General features: G+C 44.3%; 1 protein-coding gene across 9 annotated transcripts in view; it reads right to left on the bottom strand.

The window, feature by feature from the left end:
- LOC310872908 (focal adhesion kinase 1-like) overlaps positions 1-22,776 on the bottom strand; it is an 84,890-nt gene that overhangs the window by 5,125 nt on the left and 56,989 nt on the right. For 6 of the 9 annotated variants that reach the window (XM_083785098.1, XM_083785096.1, XM_083785099.1 and 3 more), the window contains 16 exons: positions 20,154-20,210; positions 17,882-17,902; positions 15,926-16,023; positions 15,423-15,507; positions 14,865-14,965; positions 14,519-14,634; positions 14,252-14,352; positions 13,572-13,661; positions 12,586-12,790; positions 11,404-11,515; positions 10,512-10,586; positions 8,245-8,352; positions 8,022-8,126; positions 4,185-4,247; positions 2,485-2,524; positions 2,163-2,257 (listed from right to left, as the gene is read on the bottom strand). In XM_083785098.1, coding sequence (XP_083641224.1) covers positions 2,163-2,257; positions 2,485-2,524; positions 4,185-4,247; positions 8,022-8,126; positions 8,245-8,352; positions 10,512-10,586; positions 11,404-11,515; positions 12,586-12,790; positions 13,572-13,661; positions 14,252-14,352; positions 14,519-14,634; positions 14,865-14,965; positions 15,423-15,507; positions 15,926-16,023; positions 17,882-17,902; positions 20,154-20,210 — 1,472 coding nt within the window. The remainder of the gene's footprint in view (positions 1-2,162; positions 2,258-2,484; positions 2,525-4,184; positions 4,248-8,021; positions 8,127-8,244; positions 8,353-10,511; positions 10,587-11,403; positions 11,516-12,585; positions 12,791-13,571; positions 13,662-14,251; positions 14,353-14,518; positions 14,635-14,864; positions 14,966-15,422; positions 15,508-15,925; positions 16,024-17,881; positions 17,903-20,153; positions 20,211-22,776) is intronic. The other 3 variants (XM_083785092.1, XM_083785095.1, XM_083785097.1) reach the window with 1 other exon arrangement.

Below are 22,776 nucleotides of genomic sequence, written 5' to 3'. Positions count from 1 at the left end.
AAAACACCTTCAGAATCTTAAGCTACAAAATTCACTTCAACTCCATTTGTTTCTCGTTCGCTTACTCTCTTTTTCTGTATTCCCTCACACACACAACTTACATTTACAATGATGGCTGACGCATATATTTAATAAAAACAGACTCAAGAGATGTGTGTATTGTTATTAATTTATGGCAGGCCAATTGATTTCAATCTGTTGCCATTCTAGTACATCCACCGTTGGCTCAAATGTGGCACAACAATGCTCCCCTATTCCATGTCCATACCAATTGGAAGGATGACGCAACATTCCTACCTGGAACAGGCTGTGTAAAAAGGAACAAGTACGTGCTTCTCTGTATGTTTCTAATATGAACTAACTAGTACATTTGGATTGTTAGTATGTTAGTCAGTCCACAACGTAAACTATAGACATACTAAAACTCTAAGTGAAAAGTGTTAAGACTTAAAATGATCCCAGTCTCAAACTTGGTTAGATGAGTCTTAAATGTACACGGCATTGATGACTTCTAGAGTAGACCAGTGAATTCATAGTTGTTCCTTCAATGATCTTGGACAGTTGTATCTAGTTTAAGTAAAGAATCCAATGACCATAAACGACACAGTGGCAAGACAAACCTTTAAGATCATTTTAGGGGATTTTAGTTTTCAGGACAGAAATTGACTGACCCAGCAGGAAAAAGCCCAAAGCAAAGACTATCTTTGTCAACAAAGACAAACTGTTGCCTTTGTCACAAAGAGTACATTTTTTACATTTCTGCAGCTGTAGGTAATATGATCAGAGGAAGGAAATAATATGAATCCCCTTCATGAGCGGATAATCTCCACCCACTACTATGGTGACAGACAGATTCACAGATTGCTACTGTATTATGTCTACAGTACGTTAAATGGATACCTTGACAAAAATGAATATTTAAGTTGGTTACTTAAGGCCTGCCTATTCATAGTCTGGATTTTCGGTGATGAGGTGACCACCGAACCGGTGGTGAGCTGACCACCGGAGCTGAAATAACGTTGAGCGGTGGTGAGTAAAAACAGAGAGAAGGGCTGGAGCGGTGGCGGTGGTTTGCTCTTCACCGCGGCTCGTGACGTCATGTTGTAGTTCGGTGGTCACCTAACCACCGAAAATCCAGACTATGTATGAGCCTTTATCCTCAACAAATCACCGGAAATGAGTGGCACGGTTAACCGACAGCAAAGGTACTGTGAATTGGATATTTCAATCCACAGACCACATTCAAAAAGTGATACCAAAGCTTTTTTCGTGCTACGTCAAAGTATCCCTTTAAAATTTAGTGGATGAAACTAGTGACTACCTACTGAGTTCTAATTTCTACAACGATAACACATACACACACACAGATAGGCTTACCCTCCACGGCTATGAGGGGGTGGGGTGGGGCAGTGGAGTGGGGGGTGAGGGTGATGAGGCATGGCGAGAAGGAGGGGGTATGGTTGGGTGTGGGGCAACAAAGTGTGGACGGACGAATCAATGAATGGATGGATGGATGGATGGAGGGATGGATGCATGGATGGATGGATGGATGGAGGGAGGGAGGGATGGATGGATGGATGCATGGATGGATGGATGGATGGATGGAGTAAGGGGTGGGTACAATGAGGAGGAGATTATGGATGGATCGAGGAATGGGGGATGAATTGTGGCAGTGATGATAGAGGAGAGAGAAGAAGGGAGAGCACGTTAGGCCAAAGCAAAACCACATGCGAGGCATTACATGGCATGGTGTGAAACCCAGAGCAGCACAAAGCACCTATTATAAGACTAATGGCGCACAGTGGAACTTTACTGTGTGTGGTTTCCTTACAAAAAAACGTTAATGCCGCAAAACAACCGCACTTTCGGTTCATTGATGGATTGATATTTTAACTTGTTGAATTGAACCCATTCAGACCTGATGACGATTCTACAAAAATCTTCTAAATCAGTTTTCTTTAGAAAAACCTATGTTTCTGTGTCAGTGGTTCTCAAACTATTTCATGTGAAGGACCCCCAGAATCTGTATTTGGCCGCCGACCCCCAACTGAAAAGGACCCCTGGGGGTCCCCGGGCCCCACTTTGGGAACCACTGACATAGGGAGTGTGTTGATTTGATTAGTGTGCGTGTGCATGTGCGTGTGTGTGTTATGTGTGTTTACCTTGACGCCCTCATTGTAGCTGTCCACGGGGCTGATATTGGTCAGGTGAGCGGGGGCCCCTGGGCGGGGGGGCTTCTTAGGTGGGGCCACATGTTCTAGAATTCATTGGAAAATGCATCATCTTTATTTGTACCGCAACCTTCATACATACAGTAGAACATGGCTTGAGTTGCTATGTTCAAGCCATGGAAAGATTTCAATGTCTAATGAGAAACACAGACATTATTCAAGTGCAGACAACAGATACTAGAATGTACTACAGTACAACTAATGATATTAGTGATGTGTATAGTATACTAAATATGTTGTGTAGTGGTCTCACCTAGTTTCCCCACAGGTTGGTAAATGTGTTGGCTTCCACCCTGTTGGTACAGACAGATGGACGCACGCACACGCACACACAGTTTAGTTTTAACTAAGCAAAGGGAATATAATGAGAGCGATTTGATCCCACAGGGTAAATTCACCCAGCTGATTACTGCCCTCTGTCTCTGAGGAGATTCCCTCTGTCTCAGATATAGGAGCATGTCTCTGAGGAGATTCCCTCTGTCTCTGAGGAGATTCCCTCTGTCTCAGATATAGTAGCATGTCTCTGAGGAGATTCCCTCTGTCTCAGATATAGTAGCATGTCTCTGAGGAGATTCCCTCTGTCTCTGAGGAGATTCCCTCTGTCTCAGATATAGTAGCATGTCTCTGAGGAGATTCCCTCTGTCTCAGATATAGTAGCATGTCTCTGAGGAGATTCCCTCTGTCTCAGATATAGTAGCATGTCTCTGAGGAGATTCCCTCTGTCTCAGATATAGTAGCATGTCTCTGAGGAGATTCCCTCTGTCTCAGATATAGTAGCATGTCTCTGAGGAGATTCCCTATGTCTCAGATATAGTAGCATGTCTCTGAGGAGATTCCCTCTGTCTCAGATATAGTAGCATGTCTCTGAGGAGATTCCCTCTGTCTCAGATATAGTAGCATGTCTCTGAGGAGATTCCCTCTGTCTCAGATATAGTAGCATGTCTCTGAGGAGATTCCCTCTGTCTCAGCCCGGTGTGAAAACAGAATGAACGTCCTTCACACTAAGTGTTATTCTGCGCTTCAACATTTTTACGTTCCCATGAGCCCTCTGTGGTGATGTGGTCTGTGTGTGGGCAGCACCCTCCCTGGCATGCCGACAGAAATATACACGCACACACACACACACACACACACACACACACACACACACACACACACACACACACACACACACACACACACACACACACACACACACACACACACACACACACACACACACACACACACACACACACACACACACACACACACACACACACACACACAATCTCTCTGTCTGTCTGTCTCTCCATCTCTTACTTTCCCACTCTCTCCATTTCATTTTCTATCCCCCGCCCTGAGCCCTCTAGTCCATTCTTGCTTCCATTCTATTCTGTTCCGTCTCGTCTCGTCTCTCTCTCAGCATCGTCAGCGTTTCTGTCTCAATTTTCTGCTCTCTGTTTTTACCCAAACATTCCTGTCTCCACCAGCGTGTGTGTGTGTGTGTGTGTGTGTGTGTGTGTGTGTGTGTGTGTGTGTGTGTGTGTGTGCACGTGCATGTGTGTGTGCATGCGTGAGTGTATTTGTGTTATGTGCATGTGGTAACAACTCTTACAGGACATGATTGAAGAGATAAACGCAAAGGTGTGTGTGTGTGTGTGTGTGTGTGTGTGCCAAGGTGCTGATAGGAACAAGGAACTACACACAAACTCCTGACACTTTAACAGCTCCTTGTCAACGGTAGGCCAGGCTTGACACGCTCTGAAGAATGTTATAACTCATTCTTCATGTGGTCAATGTAAATAGAGGAACAAAAGTATAACATAAAATGGCACGGAATTGTACACTATGGTGTAGCATAGCACCATATAGTGTAATATAATACAGCAATGCAGTCAGTCAGTCACGCACAAATACATATACACAAAGTCTCTCACTCATACACCCATAGATATTACAGACATTACAGACCGGTGTTTGAAGGATTCCATCCTCTCTGTCGATGCTTCCCCTGCTGTTTCTTGCCTCTGCCTTCTATACACACACACACACACACACACACACACACACACAGAGAGACAGACAGACAGACAGACAGACAGACAGACAGACAGACAGACAGACAGACAGACAGACAGAACGGGGATAAGAGAGAGAAAGTCGTTTAAAGGGAATACCCAAAAATAAAAAACGAAGCTAACAATTTCTGTACTGCGTTCTCTCAAAAATGACTTGCAAGCTGTTCCATTCAGTTCTAGACATGAGCCAACTTTAGCCAGTGTTATGGCTAAAATGACTGGTGGTCACAGGGGCAATTTCACATGTATAATTCTTGCTCAGGCCTGGAAACAATTTAAACTCCTTGCTTTTAGGTTTAAGTGGATGCTTTTGCACAAGAAATGTGGTGACTTCTATTCGTACACTCTAATTTGTTGACAATTATTGCTGTCCACACTTTGTTGTTGGGCTTTTCCCCTGACTATGCTCACAACAACTATACACACGAAAAACTAAACTCGAGCATAGAAAGAAAACATGTACGATGAAGGTACAAAACACATATTCTTTCATTCACTGCCCACACGGACTATGCTTACAAAATCAATCAGCAAAAAAACTAAACAAAACTTCTGTGACAGTCGACACACTTTTGGTGCAAACAGCATACTACCTCGTTCAATAATCTACCATTCACTCTTTCTGCTTATAAGGCTGTGACTCTCAATCACACTGCACGCACGAGCACACGCACACGCGCACACACACACACACACACACACACACACACACACACACACACACACACACACACACACACACACGAGTGCAAGTGCCATGCAATCCCACAGAAACCGAAAAGTAGGTCTCAGCATTCACAAACAATCACTAGCTAGTTAACACACAATGACAACACTTTAAAGATTCTCTCAATCTCTTTCTAACTTTCTCTCCATCTCCTCCTCTCTCTCTCTGTACCGTTCTGGTGAAGCAGGCCTTGAAGAGATGCATCCTGGGAGAACAAAGCCAGAAGAATACCGGGTGATGATGAGGAGAGGAGAGAGAGGCCATCGAATGAATGGCAGCAAGAGAGGGGAGAGAAAGAGAGGGCAAGGAACGTTCGACCAAATCAAGAAATTGACTCCCGAGTGTTAAATCAGGAAGGATGCAGGCGTAATGAAAGACCAAGGCAAAACGTGGGATAGAGAACTGAATGGGCGGGGTGGAGAGAGAGAGAGAGCGAGAGCGAGAGCGAGAGCGAGAGCGAGAGAGAGAGAGAGAGAGAGAGAGAGAGATGAGTGATTCAGGGAGAGAAATTAAGCTCTACATAGTTCAAATTTGACGGAGAAGGAGAAAGAAAGAAAGAAAGAAAGAGGGATGTAAGAGCCAAGGAGACCAGAGGAGGGAAATAATTTCCAGAGGAGTAAAAATCTCCAACGAGTCTCAAAGACAGTCCTGGAGAGAAAAAGATCCCGCAGTCTACCGCTTAAACTCTCCCGTCTGTTTCACTGTCTGTTTCTCTCCACCGTCTGCTTCCTCCCTCCCTTTCTGGGTTCCTCCCCCCCCCCCTCTCTCTCTCTCTCTCTCTGTTTCTCCCTTCATCTCTCTCTCTCTCTCTCTCTCTCTCTCTCTCTCTCTCTCTCTCTGTTGCTGTTGCCAATCCCACTTCCTTTATCCCTCCTTCTCTCACTCTCTCTCTTCCTCTCCAAACTCCGTTTCTCTGGGCCTGCTCTGTCTTCCTTCTCACTTTTCAAAACAAACACTGGGTTGTGTATTTGACTAGCAGATCAAACAGAAATATGAAAGGTGGGGAGACCGGCGCAGCTCGGACAATAAGCCTCTTTGTAATGAAGGTGCTACGTACAGGACAAAAAGACCTTTTGATGTTGTTGACTACATCTTCCTCAAGCGTTATTCATAGTATGGATTTTCGGTGGTGAGGTGACCACCAAACTACAACATGACATCACGAGCCGCGGTGAAGAGCAAACCACCGCCACCGCCCTTCTCTCTGTTTTTACTCACCACCGCTCAACGTTATTTCAGCTTCGGTGGTCACCTCACCACCGGAGCGGTGGTCACCTCACCACCGAAAATCCAGACTATGAATGAGCCTTCAGAGTCCTCAAAGGTCTGTAGCTAACATCGAAACGAGTGTAGGTTAGCAGTTCCCATTCCCAGTTAAAAACAATAAACGTAAAAAGAATTATGATAATTGAACTTTCTGTTCACTGCAGTTGCAACAGCAGCTGTATGGAGCCAGCTAGCAGCAGGTGTTGTTCTGGTGTTATGCTTTAGTTTTTTGAAAAATAGTGAAAATGTGGTGTAAATCTGCAAACCTGGAACAATTACATATATTTGTGGGGGTCCTTCTGTCCCGACTGACAGAAACATAGGGTTCTTCAGAGAACGACTGACAGAAACATAGGGTTCTTCAGAGAACGACTGACAGAAACATAGGGTTCTTCTGAGAACGACTGACAGAAACATAGGGTTCTTCTGAGAACGACTGACAGAAACATAGGGTTCTTCAGAAAACTGTTTTAGAAGACATTTGTAGAATCGTGCTCAGGTCTAAAAGGGTTAAAACACGAATGTGTCCTTAGTGGGTAATCCAGCATGACAGTCGCGGGTTCGAGTCCCGATCTCAACAAATGTTACCGTTTGTCTTCCCCTCCATCTCTCTCCCCATTGTCTACCTTACTGTTATCTATCAATAAAGACAAAGAATAAAATAAATACAATGTGTTGCATGCCAGTGTTGCACATAGAGCTTGTAGATCTGCTGTTTTCGGTGGGAGACAGCAGTATAAATCAGGCTTCTGAAATGGGACATCTGTAGGGCTTGAACTGCCAGGTCGGCCATGAGAGATTTATTCTGTCGCATGATGAATGAAAATGTGTGCTTCATCTGTACAAACACTGGCAACGCGACCAAGCATATCGTTGCAGTCAGGCAGAAAACCTTGTATATCCATATTACAACTTGAATCATAAATGAACAGTGCCTCCCAAAAAAACGACGAAGATAGTCGATCTACAAACTCATAACGTGTTGCGCTGCTATTTGAGCTGCTCTTGAACCTTTATGAACGTCGTCTGTGGGTTTTTATAAAACATTGAGCCAATGAAAAGTATTAACAAGAGCTTGTGACTAAATAATAACTACATTGGATCCATTGGAACCCAGTTTATTTTTCCCATTTCGTGATAAGTACCGGTATAGGACATACAAGGGTTCCGCCCGACAGCGACGGTATTGGTAGGTTGGAGAGAGAGAGGGGGGGGGGCATTACAGGATGCCAGATAAGTTTGTCTTTCAGCTCTTTCTTTCCGTCCAAGTCACTGTCTACCTCTCTCTCCCTCTCTCTCTCTCGCCATCAGTCTTCCACCTGGCTAAAAAATGAAAACACTAATCAAGGAAAGGAGAACGGCATGACCAGGGGAAAAGAAGAAGTTGTTTTGCAGGTAGAGGTGTTTTGTCTCCATGGTGACAGGTGTGTGTGTGTGTGTGTGTGTGTGTGTGTGTGTGTGTGTGTGTGTGTGTGTGTGTGTGTGTGTGTGTGTGTGTGCGCGCGTGTGTGTGACGTGTGTGTGTGCGTGCGTGTGTGTGCGTATGTCAATGCCCATTTGACTTGAGCAATGCTGCCTTCACACTGGCAGCTACAAAGATACAGGCTACCATTCTCTTTCAATGGAGGCCAGCGACATGAAGATACAATTATAAGATACATCAGACGTTTGTAGCTGCTACAAAAGCTACACCAAAAGATGCAAAGCGTGTGTGTGTGTGTGTGGGGGGAGGGTTACCATGAGACTCTCCTCTTGTTCCAGCCATCGTTGGTCATCTTCCATTTGTTGTTGTTGCATCATCAGCCTCTCCTCCATCAGACTTGTTCCAACACACCCACCATCCTTTAGGACACACATGATCCATTTTACACACTTGGTTGGCCCAAAAATGTTGTCACTTTCATGTGTAACTTAGCCAATTCCCGTGTGCATGTGCATGTGTGTGTGTGCATGCGTGTACCTCCATGGTAGGGCTCCAAAGTGCGGTGTGTTCAGGTCTGTGCTGGTTCCAGGTCTCATGAGGGGGATAGACACCCCCGACACCCCCCACCCCAGCATGGGCTGACGCCTAGAGAGAGAGAGAGAGAGACAGGACCACAGTGAGACGGCCAGAGAGAGAGAGAGAGAGACAGAAACCAGAGAAAGAGACAGACAGAGAGACAGGCAGATAAGAGAATGCAAACAGGGAGAGAAAGGCAGAGAGACAGACACAAAGAAGCCGGACAGAGAGAGGAGGTGGAGAGAGATAGATAAGAGACAGAAGACAGAGAGAGAGAGACAGGCACAGAGCGAAAGAAGACAGAAAAAGAGACAGGAGATTAAAGGCCTATTCATAGTCTGGATTTTCGGTGGTGAGGTGACCACCGCTCCGGTGGTGAGCTGACCACCGGAGCTGAAATAACGTTGAGCGGTGGTGAGTAAAAACAGAGAGAAGGGCTGGGGGCGGTGGCGGTGGTGGTGGTTTGCTCTTCACCGCGGCTCGTTCGTGACGTCATGTTGTAGTTCGGTGGTCACCCCACCACCGTAAATCCAGACTATGTATGAGCCTTAATACCTCACTAATTTGTTCGTTCTTGAAGTTATTAACAAAAAGTAAACCAATGAGAATAATGATTATAACAGTCCTCCTCCACCTACTAGTACTACTACTACTGATTCTCAGAGTGGGGTCCAAATGGTCCCTTACGGGTCTGTAACTCAGAAGGTATTTTTCCACCGCAAGATAAATTATTTCTTTGAGTGGCGGAATTATATGCAATGTCAATGTCTTGACGTTGCATGGATCGTTGAATGAGTCGCCTCAGTATCCTCTGTACCTTTACTCCAGATGGAAAGTCCCAAGGGAGGTGAACCTCGCCTAACGTTTACCAACGCTGACTGGCGCGCCCAACGTGAAGCGATTCAAGCGACTTGAAAGATATTTCAACTTGCGGTGGGAATGCACCTAAAGAGTGTACAATACGCTCCAATGAAAACCTTTGAGAAACGCTGGTTCAGAGCGGTATTAGTATTCATCTTATATCATCATAGGAGTCCAATCTCCAGTCCACCTGGGTTAGTTGGAGAACCCCTGAACTACACAGACATGCATGTTATTACAACGTGTGATATGAAGAGGGTAAATAACCGTTGAAAGTCTGCACTCCTTATAAGGCCACAGAGAGAGAGAGAGAGAGCATAAAGCCTTAGGATTGAGAGTATGTGGGGTGTGTGTGTGTGTGTGTGTGTGTGTGTGTGTGTGTGTGTGTAAGAGAGAGTGAGAGAGAGTGAAAGAGAGGAGAGTTATAGCTCTACAGGAAATGCCTGATGTCTGCTTAGTTTATGAGCTGAAAGAATAACTAGTTGAACTCTCTTTCTCTCCCTCTCAGTTTCTCTCATCTCGCTTTGAACCAAACACACGCCACTCTTTTTTCTCCCCACCAATCTCTCTCTCTCTCTCTCTCAATAGCCAGTATAGCCCGATTTATTATACTTCGTTGTACGCCGGTGGCCTGTGCCAAAAATAGCCGTTTGCACAGTTTGCATTGTGAGCTTGTAGATTGGCTGTTTTCAGTGAGCAACACCATTGTATGATGTACGACTTGAACCAAACTAGTAAAACGGATCGGATAAAATCGGATTGAAACATTATAACTAGATAGAATCAAAACATGCAATATAAACATACATTTACTATGCGCGATTGATTTATTGGTTCTGAAAATGACTGCACACAACGTGTAACAGCGTGACGCGGTATGACCTTTTAGATCGGCACCAGCAGGGTGTGTTGGGCAGCAGGAGCATGACGAAGCCTCACTGGCAGGTGAGCCAATAGGTTACAACAGCAATGACAACACATAGATGTGTGTGACTAAATTGGTGACAAAAAGGGGGTACACAATAACCCCCCCCCCCCCCCACAAACCCAAGAACAAATCATCTATTTGTGCACCTGCATGCAGCTAAGTATAAATCAAGCCTCAGAAACATCACATTCCCTGAGCTGTGTGTGTGTGTGTGTGTGTGTGTGTGTGTGTGTGTGTGTGTGTGTGTGTGTGCGCACGTGTGGAGGAGAAGGTGCCATGTGTATCCTTAGGTGAACTGTCAACTCCGTTATATTTGTTTCCCTGTAAAATGAATTGTAATTTGCGGATTCAAATAAATAACTACAATGTGTGTGTGTGTATGTGTGTGTGTGTGAGGGTGTGTGTGTGTGTGTGTGTGTGTGTGTGTGTGTTAACTCACCGGGTAGTGGTTGTGCTGGGGACTGGGGAAGAAGCCTTCACTGGAGCGAGGGCTGGGGTATCCTGGTCTGCTAGGCTAGACAGACAGAGACACACACGTTGGTTTCTACAGCATATTAAACCTCCATAGTGTAAGTCACTGGTTCCCAAACTATTCAGCTCGAGACCCAAAAGATCAATCTGATGCAACGCACTGTACTGTAGATTGTGGACAGAACATCAGACGGAGAGACAGAGCGATGGACAGAAGTGACACAGATGTGATCCCCAGCTAAATGATGAAGAGTTGGTAACCAAATGGTTAGATCTTTAACTCTTGAGAGTGTAAAACGAAACCAAATGGACCCTTATTAGATCTTTAAATCTTGAGAGCGTAACAATGAAACCAACGCTCTCAAGAGTTAAATTATTGTTACACATCTGCATTACTTCATTTTCAAAAAGTATACACAATTAGAGAATGTAGAAGAATTGTTATTTTGATGTTTGCCTGTTGTCTCTCCCTCCTATGGAACCGCATCAATACAGACAGCATGGAATTGTGGACATGAACGATAACAAAGTATTCTTTAGTTTTGGATCAGCGAGGCTGAATCTCATCAAATGGTGGTCCATGGCTCAAATGCTTGAGCAAATAATTGGCCTTGACCCATTCTGGACGGGAACCCCTTTTGGTGTTTTAACTAAGCATTATGTTACACTTTAGCTATTGAAAAATAGCAGATCTACAAGCTTGTAGGTCTGCTATTTTTGAAAAATCGGAAAAATGCAGCACAAATCTTTGAATATATATTCTTTCAGAGTGAACGTTTTTTATTTATTTCGACGTCAGGCCTAAATGGGCCTTAACATGAACAGGGTTGAAAAGCAGACCGTCAGACAGTGGGTCTTACTTTAGGCGGTGCTTCATCAGAGCCTCCAGAGTCCCAGGACACAGTGACCTGCCTCCTCATCTCCATGCGGAGTCTCTCCTCCTGCTGCATCTTCTCCTCCTCCAGGATAGTGCTGCGCGCACGCACACGCACACACACACATGCACACGCACAGACAGACAGACACACACACGAGCACGTCACAAACCACAGTCATGGCCTCAAGCTCATGGTCAAAACAAGACGGCGTCTAAAGCCATGTCATGTTGACGACATCATGATAGGACGGCGGGTCTGAGATCCTTCACAAAATGTGTAAGTATTCACAAACACAAACAAAGAATATTCACAATATGTGAATCTGGGGATTCATTTGCTTGGCCTATACACGTACAAAATACATTCAGTTGGAGTTGGACCCCCAAAAACACGATTGTATTTGTGGGTCCTAATCTAGTTCTAATCTAGATAACGCCATATTGTCTCTGTCGGGTGTAAACCTCCAAAATATCTAAAACAGTCACCTTTCAGAATTCAATACAAAAGTAGAAGATCGACAAGCTTGCAGATCTGCTACTTTTGATACTAAAAACAATAAGAGGTAAGAGGTCTCTGCCCGACACCAACGATAATAGTATTACTTTTTTTTTTTTTTGTCCCACGATTTTGTAACCCATTTTTCACCCCTGTGTCAATCATCCTGTGATGTGATCCTGGGCTCTACACACCCTCCGCCAACCTAGGGAGAGCAACGGACTTAACTCATGCTTCCTTCATGCTTGAGTGTCCAAGTTGCTCCTTTACACCTGACAGGGGGGAGTTTCCCTGGTTGGACGTAGCGTGTGGAAGGAGCACGTTATTCCAACCAGTTCCTTTCCCCTCCATCAGGCGTCCCGGCTGGCCAGGGGGAGGCAGTTTAGAGACCAGGATTACTGCATGTTTTTGTGAGGGTACCTACCCTAGGGGACACGGGGAGAACATGCAAACTCCACACAGAAAGGCCCTTTCGCCAACCCCGCCTTCGGGTATGGGCACTGATGACGCGGAGGAGGAAACACGCCGCCAGCACCCACAGCGCCCCGAGCGGGAATCGAACCCAGGACCTTCTAGCTGTGAGGCGACAGCACTACCAACTGTGCCACCGTGCCCCATAGTATTACTTTATTATACATGTGGTGTTGAAGGTGTTTTGTGAGTGGATACCTGAGTTGTGTTTTGAGTTCGGTGAAGCGCGGCCTCTTGCTGGGGTCGTACGACCAGCACTTGGTCATCAGACTGTACAGGGTCGGCGGGCACTGTGGGGGCATGGCCAATCGCTCGCCGTTCTCTATCCTGCCAATCACGTCGTTGTTCTTCACGCCCTGGAAAGGCTTGATGCCATACATCAAGATCTCCCACATGCACACACCTGGACGGAGAGAGAGGGAGAGGAGGTTTATATACCCATGTATGGTGCACGCACGCACATGCATCACACACACAGAGCAAAGCATGAATGCTTCAGATGTGCATTATTTCTGAAGTATGTTGTTGAGTGATTTTTTTTGGGTAGGTGGGGGGTTGTTAAGTGCATCAATCACTGCAATACAATATGCGAGTGGTGAGTTTGCGTGCACGCATCCACCTGGGTGATTGCAGACTGCTGGGCGAGCGCTGGCGCTTTGGCATGGGGGGTTTGAGTGCTTAGAAAATCCATTATTAGCACTGTTTAGCACTGTGTTTTTTTCCTGTGCAGGGGTGACTGAATGACTTAGTTTTGTGTGTGAAATGGCATTGCTGGCTATGAGCACATGGGTCATTTCCAGAGGGGACAGATGTAAGCTTAATGAGTGATGAAGGGGGGGGTTCTGATCTCACCAGCATGCTATGCATGTTAGTTAGGGGGTCTCTCTCTTGTATACCAAATGAAGGGGCTTAGAAAAACAGTACTGAAGTACTACAGTACTGAAGTACTACAGTACGGGAAAGATGCCTTATAATTAATGTAACAGCAGTGCAACATAAATGATATAAAGCTCATCAACAAACAAGCTATACAAAATATTGTAAAACTAATTCGATAGGTGGGGTGGCGGCTGCAAGACTCTTTGGATGACAGTAACATGCCTTGGAAGTTATGGAAGGAGAAAGAAATGTGCATTCTTTTTAACTTCATGTATAATAGACACAAAATAAAGGCTTGGACTCACCGAACATCCAGACGTCACTGGCTGAGGTGAATCGTCTAAAGTTGATAGACTCAGGAGCCATCCATTTGATAGGCAGTTTGCCTTTAGAAGCTGACATGTGCACATACATTTACAGTGTTAACACATTGTGGCGGACTGGCGGTCACAACAAGTATAATCACTTCATACCATTGAGTGAGACTGATTATTGTGTCATTTTGGAGCCTGCCATTAAATAGGCCGTTATTAGGCTGAGAGACATATTACCGTACATTAATTATATCTCTGTCAGGTGGAAACCTCATAATTATATTCAAAACGGTTACTTTTCAGGATTCAAATTCAAATTTATTATTATTATTAAAATAGCAAAAGTAGCATATAGACAAGCCTTTTGTGTGGCGCTGTGGTATGATCAAGTAGGGCGATAATTTACTAAAGAGATAAGAGGTTTCTGCCCGACAGCAAGGATCATTTTATTTGTTGTTGTCACACAGTAGATCACCTGGTCTCCCAAAAGCAACACATGAACGGCCATGGCAGAATGAAAGACTGCACTACTAGCACATAACCAGAAGGTGGCAACAGAGAATAAGCACCAAAAAACACCTTTATTGCTACAGAAAGCTGTGTGTGTGTGTGTGTGTGTGTGTGTGTGTGTGTGTGTGCGTGTGTGCGTGCGTGCGTGTGTGCGTGCATACCTTTGTAGTATGAGCTATCCTCCATGTATCTCGACAGACCAAAGTCTCCCAGCATCACACAGTCCACGGCTGAGACCAACACGTTGCGTGCCGCTATGTCCCTGGAAAGCCAGAACAGCCAAGATTAGATGATTCCATGCCAGTGCAAGATCCATGTGTGTGTGTGTGTGTGTGTGTGTGTGTGTGTGTGTGTGTGTGTGTGTGTGTGTGTGTGTGTGTGTGTGTGTGTGTGTGTGTGTGTGTGTGCGTGCGTGCGTGCGTGTGTACCTGTGTACGAAGCGCTTGCTCTCCAGGTAGGCCAGTGCTGTACTGAGTTGAGCAGTAAACAGAATGAGAGTAGCCAGGTCTAGATTGTATTTCCTCACCTGCAGGAATGAACGCAACTAGAGAGAGACACAGACAGAAAGGGGGGGGGGGGGGGGGGGGTGAGAGAGAGTGAGAGAGACACAGAGTAGAATAGAAAAGGAAGACAGATGGAGAGAGGGAATTATAATCATAATACAACAATGTCATAGTCATTCCCTCTTGCGGTCATTATTTCTTTCTGATGTCAACTATTTAGCTGTTGCTGGCGCTTTGTTTTCTAAAACAGAAACAGCCAGTGTCATGGTACCTCTCCCAGAGTGCATAGCTCCATGATGATCCACACGGGGTTCTCTGTGATGACCCCAATCAGCTTGACGATGTGGGGGTGGTCAAACTGACGCATGGTCACTGCGGACACAAAACCATGAGTAATGAGCAGCCGCTGAGCGTTCTCTGCCTGCGCTCAATGCGGCGTGGGATCGCCAAGGGCACTTTTACCATTGTCAAAGCCGCCAAGTGCACAAATGGAGACTGCCGCCCCCGCCGGTGATTACTTTTAAGCATTATGTTACACTTTAGCTATTGAATCATCATCATAAAAATGTGCAAATCTTTAAATTATTTCAGAGCGAACGTTTTTAACTAAAATCTTTGCTTCTGGGGGGGTCCCTGGAACAACATATTTTCAGATGGCCAAATACAGATAATTCTGTAGGTCCTCCTCAAAATGTTGAGCACCACTGACATAGAAACATAGGTTTTTCAGAAAACTTTTAAGACATTTTCTTTTTAGAATCGGCCAGTCCTAAAATGGGTTTATGCCATGGGTTTATGTCATGCAAAGAAACAATTAAAGTGGTCTTACGCGCTTCTTGCAGGAACTTCTCTCTGACGCTGTCTGATGTGCAGTTCTTACAGGTCTTGATGGCAACGTTCGAGGGAGCCATTTCCTGTACAGCATGGGCGAGTGACAGGTTAGGAGGAGGCAGGGTTAGGCAAACGCATTTAGAGCAGACAGATTTTTATGGGTTCCTATTAACTCCCTATATATTATTTTGTTTCCTAGGTTTTGTTTTGAATTATTATTGCAAACATTTTCATGAATTAAAAGCAAAATCAAATCAAATAAACGTCTTAAAATGAAAATCTAATCAAATTAAACGTGTTAAGAAATTCCATTTATTCAAAAACAAAGATCTAGAAATAGAAATAGCAGATCTACAAGCTCTACAAGCTCACAATGCGTCGCCCTGTAGATCAGCTATTTTCACTAGTTTGGGTCCCGGGAAAACGTCTAATCCCTCTTTTGGGTCTGGAGCTGAAAAGTTTGCGAACCACTGGTCTAGAGAGATGAAAGTGTTTATATACCGGGCTGCTGTAGACTCCTTGGTGAACATCACCAAACTGGCCCTCTCCGATGCAACGGCCCAACTCTATCCTGTCCCTCTGGATCTCATAGTCCCGAGCTGCATGGGAGGGGAGAGGAGAGGAGAGGAGAGGAGAGGAGAGGAGAGGAGAAGAGAGGAGAACCAAAGAATTACTTGCAAATAATATGTTCTGAGCAAAGGTTCTCAGTGTGACCGTTTGAGTTCACTTTCCATAAATCAGAAACATTTGCCTTGACATGCACATTGCCACGCACGCACGCACGCACACACACACACACACACACACACACACACACACACACACACACACACACACACACACACACACACACACACACACACACACACACACACACACACACACACACACACACACACACACACACACACACACACACACACACACACACACACACACACACACACACACACACACACACACACACACAGGTTTTTACATGCACAGTAGCATTCCTGTTGATTTTCTTTCCCCCATTAAACTGTCATGCAAACATATTTGGTTTATAATAACCCAGATTCTGAACTTGATATTTAGTTTAAGCTGATTCCATTTTTAGACAGGACAGACAGTGAGGCATGCATAATGTAATGTAATGAATATCTGGAGACTGGAATATAAGAGGTACATGACATAGTAGGGCTACACGACTTCCACTCACTACCACTACTGGGCACTGCCTTGAAAAACTACAACTCGCAAAATAGCCGATCTACAAGCTCACAATGTGTCGTGATGAGACACACTATGCGCTTGTAGATCTGCTATTTTCTACTGGGCACTGCCTTGAAACTACAACTCCCACCAGGACATTTTCAGCTTATCTGACGTTTTCCTTGATGATGATGAATATTTGCAATGGAAATTGAAAATGGATTAAAATCTATTCTACAAAAAAAGAATACACAGCCTCCATGAGCCTGATGGATGGGCAGTACAGTGTCCTGGATAGATGACATTTTGAGTATTGGTGAGGAGACAAGACAATGCGTAACAGATGGCCAAATAAGGTGTTTGACAATTACCTAACTGTGAAACATAAATTCACAATTTGTGATTAATTGTCCACAATGTCCAGCACTAGTGGCAAGACAAAGTATACATCTGGCTTAACTCGGATTAACTAAGCAATCGACAGAATGGAGGAGAACCTCAACAATGCTAATTACATGGGAATCTGCCAGAGATGACATTTTAGAACCCAAATCGTTCCAAATATTCGTTTTTTCGTCCAAATTACTCGTCTGGATAACCACTTTATAACAAGAAGAAATTACATTCTGCACAGGGGTCATTACACAATAATCAATTACTTCACAGTTCACACGACAGAGGACAAGACAAAACAGCCACAATTGAGTAGAAACCAAAACATTTCATAAGAGACATTAAAATAAATTAAATAAACGATAACCAAGGAAAAGGCTAATGAAAACCATGCCCCAAAACAAAGCATCTAGTCATTCAGCTGAAGAGGCTTAGAGAGATGTTTCTCATGTTCTGATTGAATTGTCCACAATAATTAAAATAACATTGTGGGTCTTTGGGTGGAGTTTCCTTTCAACTCCAAGACCAAAGCTGAATGACTTTCAATTGAGATACAGTACATAATTACACCAACAAACATGACTTGACAACAAATCACAATGTAAATGAGATACCTCAACCTTTTTCAATTTCAGTCTATTAATAATATTCTTGACCAGGCAGTTTGGGATAAAATCCAGAGTTCGACGCCCAAAAGACTCTGTCAAGTATTAACACATTTAGGTACAATATATACATACAATATATATATTTTCTCCTCAAATTTGTTAAACGCATGGCAGAGAAAATTAACAACCAAAAATGTAAAAAGGTCAAGTTATCCTGGTACGAGAGGGAGAGAGACAGAGAGAGAGAGAGAGTTCATTTTACCTTGAACTATTCCATAGCACACTGTGTTGGCATTGGGAGGAGAAAGAGAGAGAGACAGAGAGACAGACAGAGCCAGACAACTGCTTTAAGATTGAGAATAGCTGAGAAAACACATTCACACACGTAGTAGACTAGACGCACAAAGAACGACATACATACAGGCACCAGGACACTGTAAAATCCTCAGTGGTCATTTTACAGCATAACTTTCTTTATTATAGAATAGAATGTTATTGTATCCATTCCCTGCACAGCCGAGTTATGTTTATACAATACAGTATGTAACTTTAACAAACTTTCTGTTACCGCCGTGCTCTGTACACAAATCAAAAAGCGGAGGGTCGCACTCAGAAATAAAGGTAAATGTTTTGTTTAATGCTCCATTATGCCTCAATGACAGATGACAGCCATGCGGCCTTCACCAGTGATGAGTGTAAATTCAGTGGCTGATGAAGGCTGGACATCCGAAACGTCTGTCACTGAGACATAATGAAGCAATACAAGAAAACATGGCTGACTTGTACTTCTGAGTGTGACCCTCCGCTAACGGCAGTGGTTGGATGAGGTGGTTCTCCGTGTTGAGACGTTTAGAACTACCAGGTGGGAGAGGTGTAGCAACTAACTACCAATGAAGCTCAGAGTGTTATACCTCTCCTGCCCAAACGGGTGTTAACTCAAGACAACTTTGCGAGTTTGAATTCCGGGCCGACCATAAATCTTACGGATTACAGATTTAGTTCTGAGTCTGTACAAGTGTAGATCTCTAAACTAAAATTACAAATCGACTAAAAATTTACACCAAGGATTTGACTGTGTAAAGGTGGGAAGGTTATTTGTTTGTTTTGCAGAATGAACGGAGGGAAGAAATGGTAGAATGAATGGCAGAACAAATAAACAAATATGAGATGATATCAACAGACATGTATAGATAGAGTGGCTACATGTGGAATATCTCAGTAGCATAAGTGTTTTTTAGCTCAGTCTACTACAAATAGGTAAGCATATGCATATGTGCATATATAGCCATACGAGTTTGCACACATACAGGAGGAAAATATCTGAAGACATGCTATTCGGGGGAATTCACAGAAAATGACATTTTCATGGCCATTTTCAAGCTTACTGGCTTATTGTTGCCGGCAAGCTACATCATTGTGCAATGGAGTATAAATTAAGCTTGAAGCTCCAATCACTCGTGGCACCCTTTACTTTCCAACGCCTTACGGCAGGGTTACACCAGGGACGGAAAGGAACCGTACCGCGAGGCGAAGGGCTGCATAACCCCCGCGGACACACCAAAAATAGAGTAGAGTACCGTTGCGGACACACGCAGACTCCGCTCCGTTCACACACAGGGACTCCGCTCCGTTCTCTGAGAAATTCCGCGTCAATAGGCAAGGCTTTTGACAGGAACTGTAAACCGGATCGAGCACATTATGACTTGTATCGCCGTGAACTGTGGTTTGTCACCACGGTGGTCTCTCTGGCTCCTATCCGAGCAGGTCTCTGTTTCTAATTGTCCGACACCCTGCCAAACCCAGTCTAACCTCGCTGGCCTGAGCTGGTCCCTGTCCGCAAGCAGACTGAATCTGGATTATTAGCATCGCCGATAGCTTGTACATACAGTATATTAACTCTATTTTCATTAATATTCTCAGTGTTGATAGAATGTTAACAGACCGTGCTTAAATCCACCCATATACTGTACACATTCATCACTGGTGATGAACATACAGCTAGGTTTCTATTCTTTCATATATTGACTGTACATTTATATTTATTGATAAGACGGTCCACACTACATGCTCACTCAGTCAAAGATCCAGTGCAGATGCTGTAGATATCCAGGGCCAGCAGCTCAGTATTACATTTTTAGTGGTTGGCTGGTTTGTTTCTCGGCTCTTGTTACACGGTACCGGTGTTTCATTCTCACTGCTGCTTCTAGCATTTGCCTCAGTGGAAACCAACAAAGATTTATCTCCTGGAAATAGTTCCAGCATATAATAGAGTAAAGTGTTATTGATGCTAAACAGAACCTTCCCAGGGTGTCGTGGGAAAGCATCACGCCGTTCTCCGGTTTCAGTATTGAGCAAAAAGAAGAACAGTGATGCAAACCATACCGCAACATGTTGCTGGCGAACGGCGTTGGTGAACAGAGCTATAGCAGCAGTTAGGAGGAGAGAAGCTAAATGGAAGCTGGTTTCTCCCCCGGGGAGAAGATAAACACTCCTGGTAGTTGTAGTTTAAAGAGAACAGTGTAGAAGATACTCACTGGAGGGCATGGTGTACGTGTCTTCTTCATCAACTATCTCAGCATAGTCATCGGTCTCTGCGATAGTAAACACACACACACACACACACACACACACACACACACACACACACACACACACACACACACACACACACACACACACACACACACACACACACACACACACACACACACACACACACACACACACACACACACACACACACAAAGTGCACAGAGGCAGCGGTCAGTAAAATCGGTAACAGCAAAAAGGGAAAATAAATACACAACCACCACACAGTCAAATACACGTGGTTCACCAAGTCTAAAGCTGCACTAAGAATAGCAGTAGAACACACACACACACACACATACAGTAGAGTAGACATACACAACAAATAAGTCACACATGCATTAGTCACTTTACCGTGCACGTATGTACTCTGCCACGCCGCAACCCTGATACGCGAAACACACACGCAAAAAGTATACCCGCACCAAGAAGAAAACACAACATGCAGCTAACTGTGAATCAAGCATGCAACTCTATCTCACAGTCTGTCAAGTGCGACACATAGAAACACCCATCTCTCTCTATCTCTCTCTATCTCTGTCTCTCTCTCTCTCTCACTCTCTCTCTCTCTCTCTGCACAGGGTGTCAGCTGAGCATGTGGTGTGGATATCGGTCTGTCTTTGTCAGAACAGCTGGGCTCGATTGGAGGCGGAGAGAGAGAGAGAGAGAGTGAGAGACAGACAGACAGACAGACAGACAGACAGACAGAGACAGGCAAGACAGAGGGACAGGGTGAAAATACGCTAAAAGAAGGACATAACGAGAGCACCGTCTGTCCTAGGAATGGAGAGATAGAGAGAGCGGTACATAAAGAAATAGAGAGTCTGTATTATATCCAGATGGTTTTGTTTAGAATAAAAGCTGTGCGCAGGCTCTGACAGATAGAGGGGAAAAAAGAGATTGAGAGCGCGAGAGAGAGAGAGAGAGAGAGAGAGAGAGAGAGAGCGTCAGCCTCTTCTAACCAGATGGTAGTGTTTAGAGTAAAATCTGTCCGCAGAACCAGCTGTTGGAAACAACAGTGACACATGTGTTGATGTTATTCTTACTATTCCACTCAATATTTATCAAGCTCTGTGTTGTCCCACATTAGAGGGGAGGCATACTTTGGTCCGACATATCATTGGTCCGACTCGGGAGAGGGTTGGGGTTAGGTTTAGGTGTGCTGCCCCGTGCTTGCGGTTATGGTTAGGGTGAGGGTTTGGGGTAGGTAGTCGATCGGACCAATGGTATGTCGGACCAAAGTATAGTAACCCATTAGAGAGAGACTCGTAGATAGAGCTGAATGAAGTGTTGAGATGGTCCTGAGTGAGGCTTTGCACTCTACAGTCAGTAACAAATACTGCATATTCCATACGATAGACTGAGTAAACACTCCCCCACAGACACTTTAAGGTAGGTAGGTTAGGTAATGTAAGTCAGCAGGCTGAATAAAGCAGAGGAACTACAGTATGTAGGTCAGTAAGTAGCCAACGTAGGTTGGATAAGTCACTGTAAGCTACAGTGGCATGAGCAAAGAAATGAAGTTCTGATCCAATAAATACTATTATTATATCAGTGTTTCCATGTGGGTAACACTAAAAGTTTCTTGCTTGCTTGTTTGTTTGTTTGACTGACTGATTGATTGATTGATTGAATACTTCATTAACATTTGCAAACAGTACCGCAAGTACAATTACGCAAGCAATGATAAAAGGATGGCTTATTGCTTCCATTGTGGTCCTGTGTGTATGTGGTTTCCATTGCTTCATTATCAACTTAATTAATCAAAGACCTTGTTCTTCTCATGCATGTCAGTGCTGACTAATTGGCAGCTCCAATTTCTTTTGGCGCTTAACCACTTAAGTCCTATTTCAATACTGGCCGCTCAAAAAGCTTTCAACAAATCGCATTGTTGAAACCCAATGTGAGCGTGTAGATCAAAGATCAGCTATTTTTTTCAACAACTTCATGGCCAAAATGTGTGCTCGCTCTGTTGTTTATTTGCTCTGATGTGGTTCTGAAGAATGAAAACTCTGTACTGGTTCGAATCTAAGTTTGACTAGACTAACTCTGTGTCTGTCTGTTCCCAATGAAGAGAAAATCTGTGCTTTGGATTCTGTGTCTGCTTGCCTGCGTGTGTGTGTGTGTGTGTGTGTGTGTGTGTGTGTGTGTGTGTGTGTGTGTGTGTGTGTGTGTGTGTGTGTGTGTGTGACGTGATTGTGTGTGTTACAGCTAGCCCATTTTAGCCAGGAATGCAATTGCTCTCAACTCCAGCAAACCTCTCCCTATTCCACTCTGTGCTTAGCTTGGCTTGTGTGTGTGTGTAGCCTGTGTGTGTGTGTGTGTGTGTGTGTGTGTGTGTGTGTGTGTGTGTGTGTGTGTGTGTGTGTGTGTGTGTGTGTGTGTGTGTGTGTGTGTGTAGCCTGTGGACAGAAGGGGCTGGAGTTCTGCCCTTAAAGTGGAATACTGCTAAATTAAGTTTTGTCTCTTTATTCTTGTGGCTTAGGGGAAGCTCAATTCAAAGCTGAAATTCAGTAGCAGTTCACTTCATAAAGAATGCAGAGACAGACAGACCGACTGACCGACCCA

Source organism: Protomyctophum parallelum (assembly GCF_964188405.1).
Source record: "Protomyctophum parallelum genome assembly, chromosome: 1".
NCBI lineage: Eukaryota > Metazoa > Chordata > Actinopteri > Myctophiformes > Myctophidae > Protomyctophum > Protomyctophum parallelum.
Note: the sequence above shows the minus strand (reverse complement) of the source record. Positions and strands in the feature narration are given on the sequence as shown.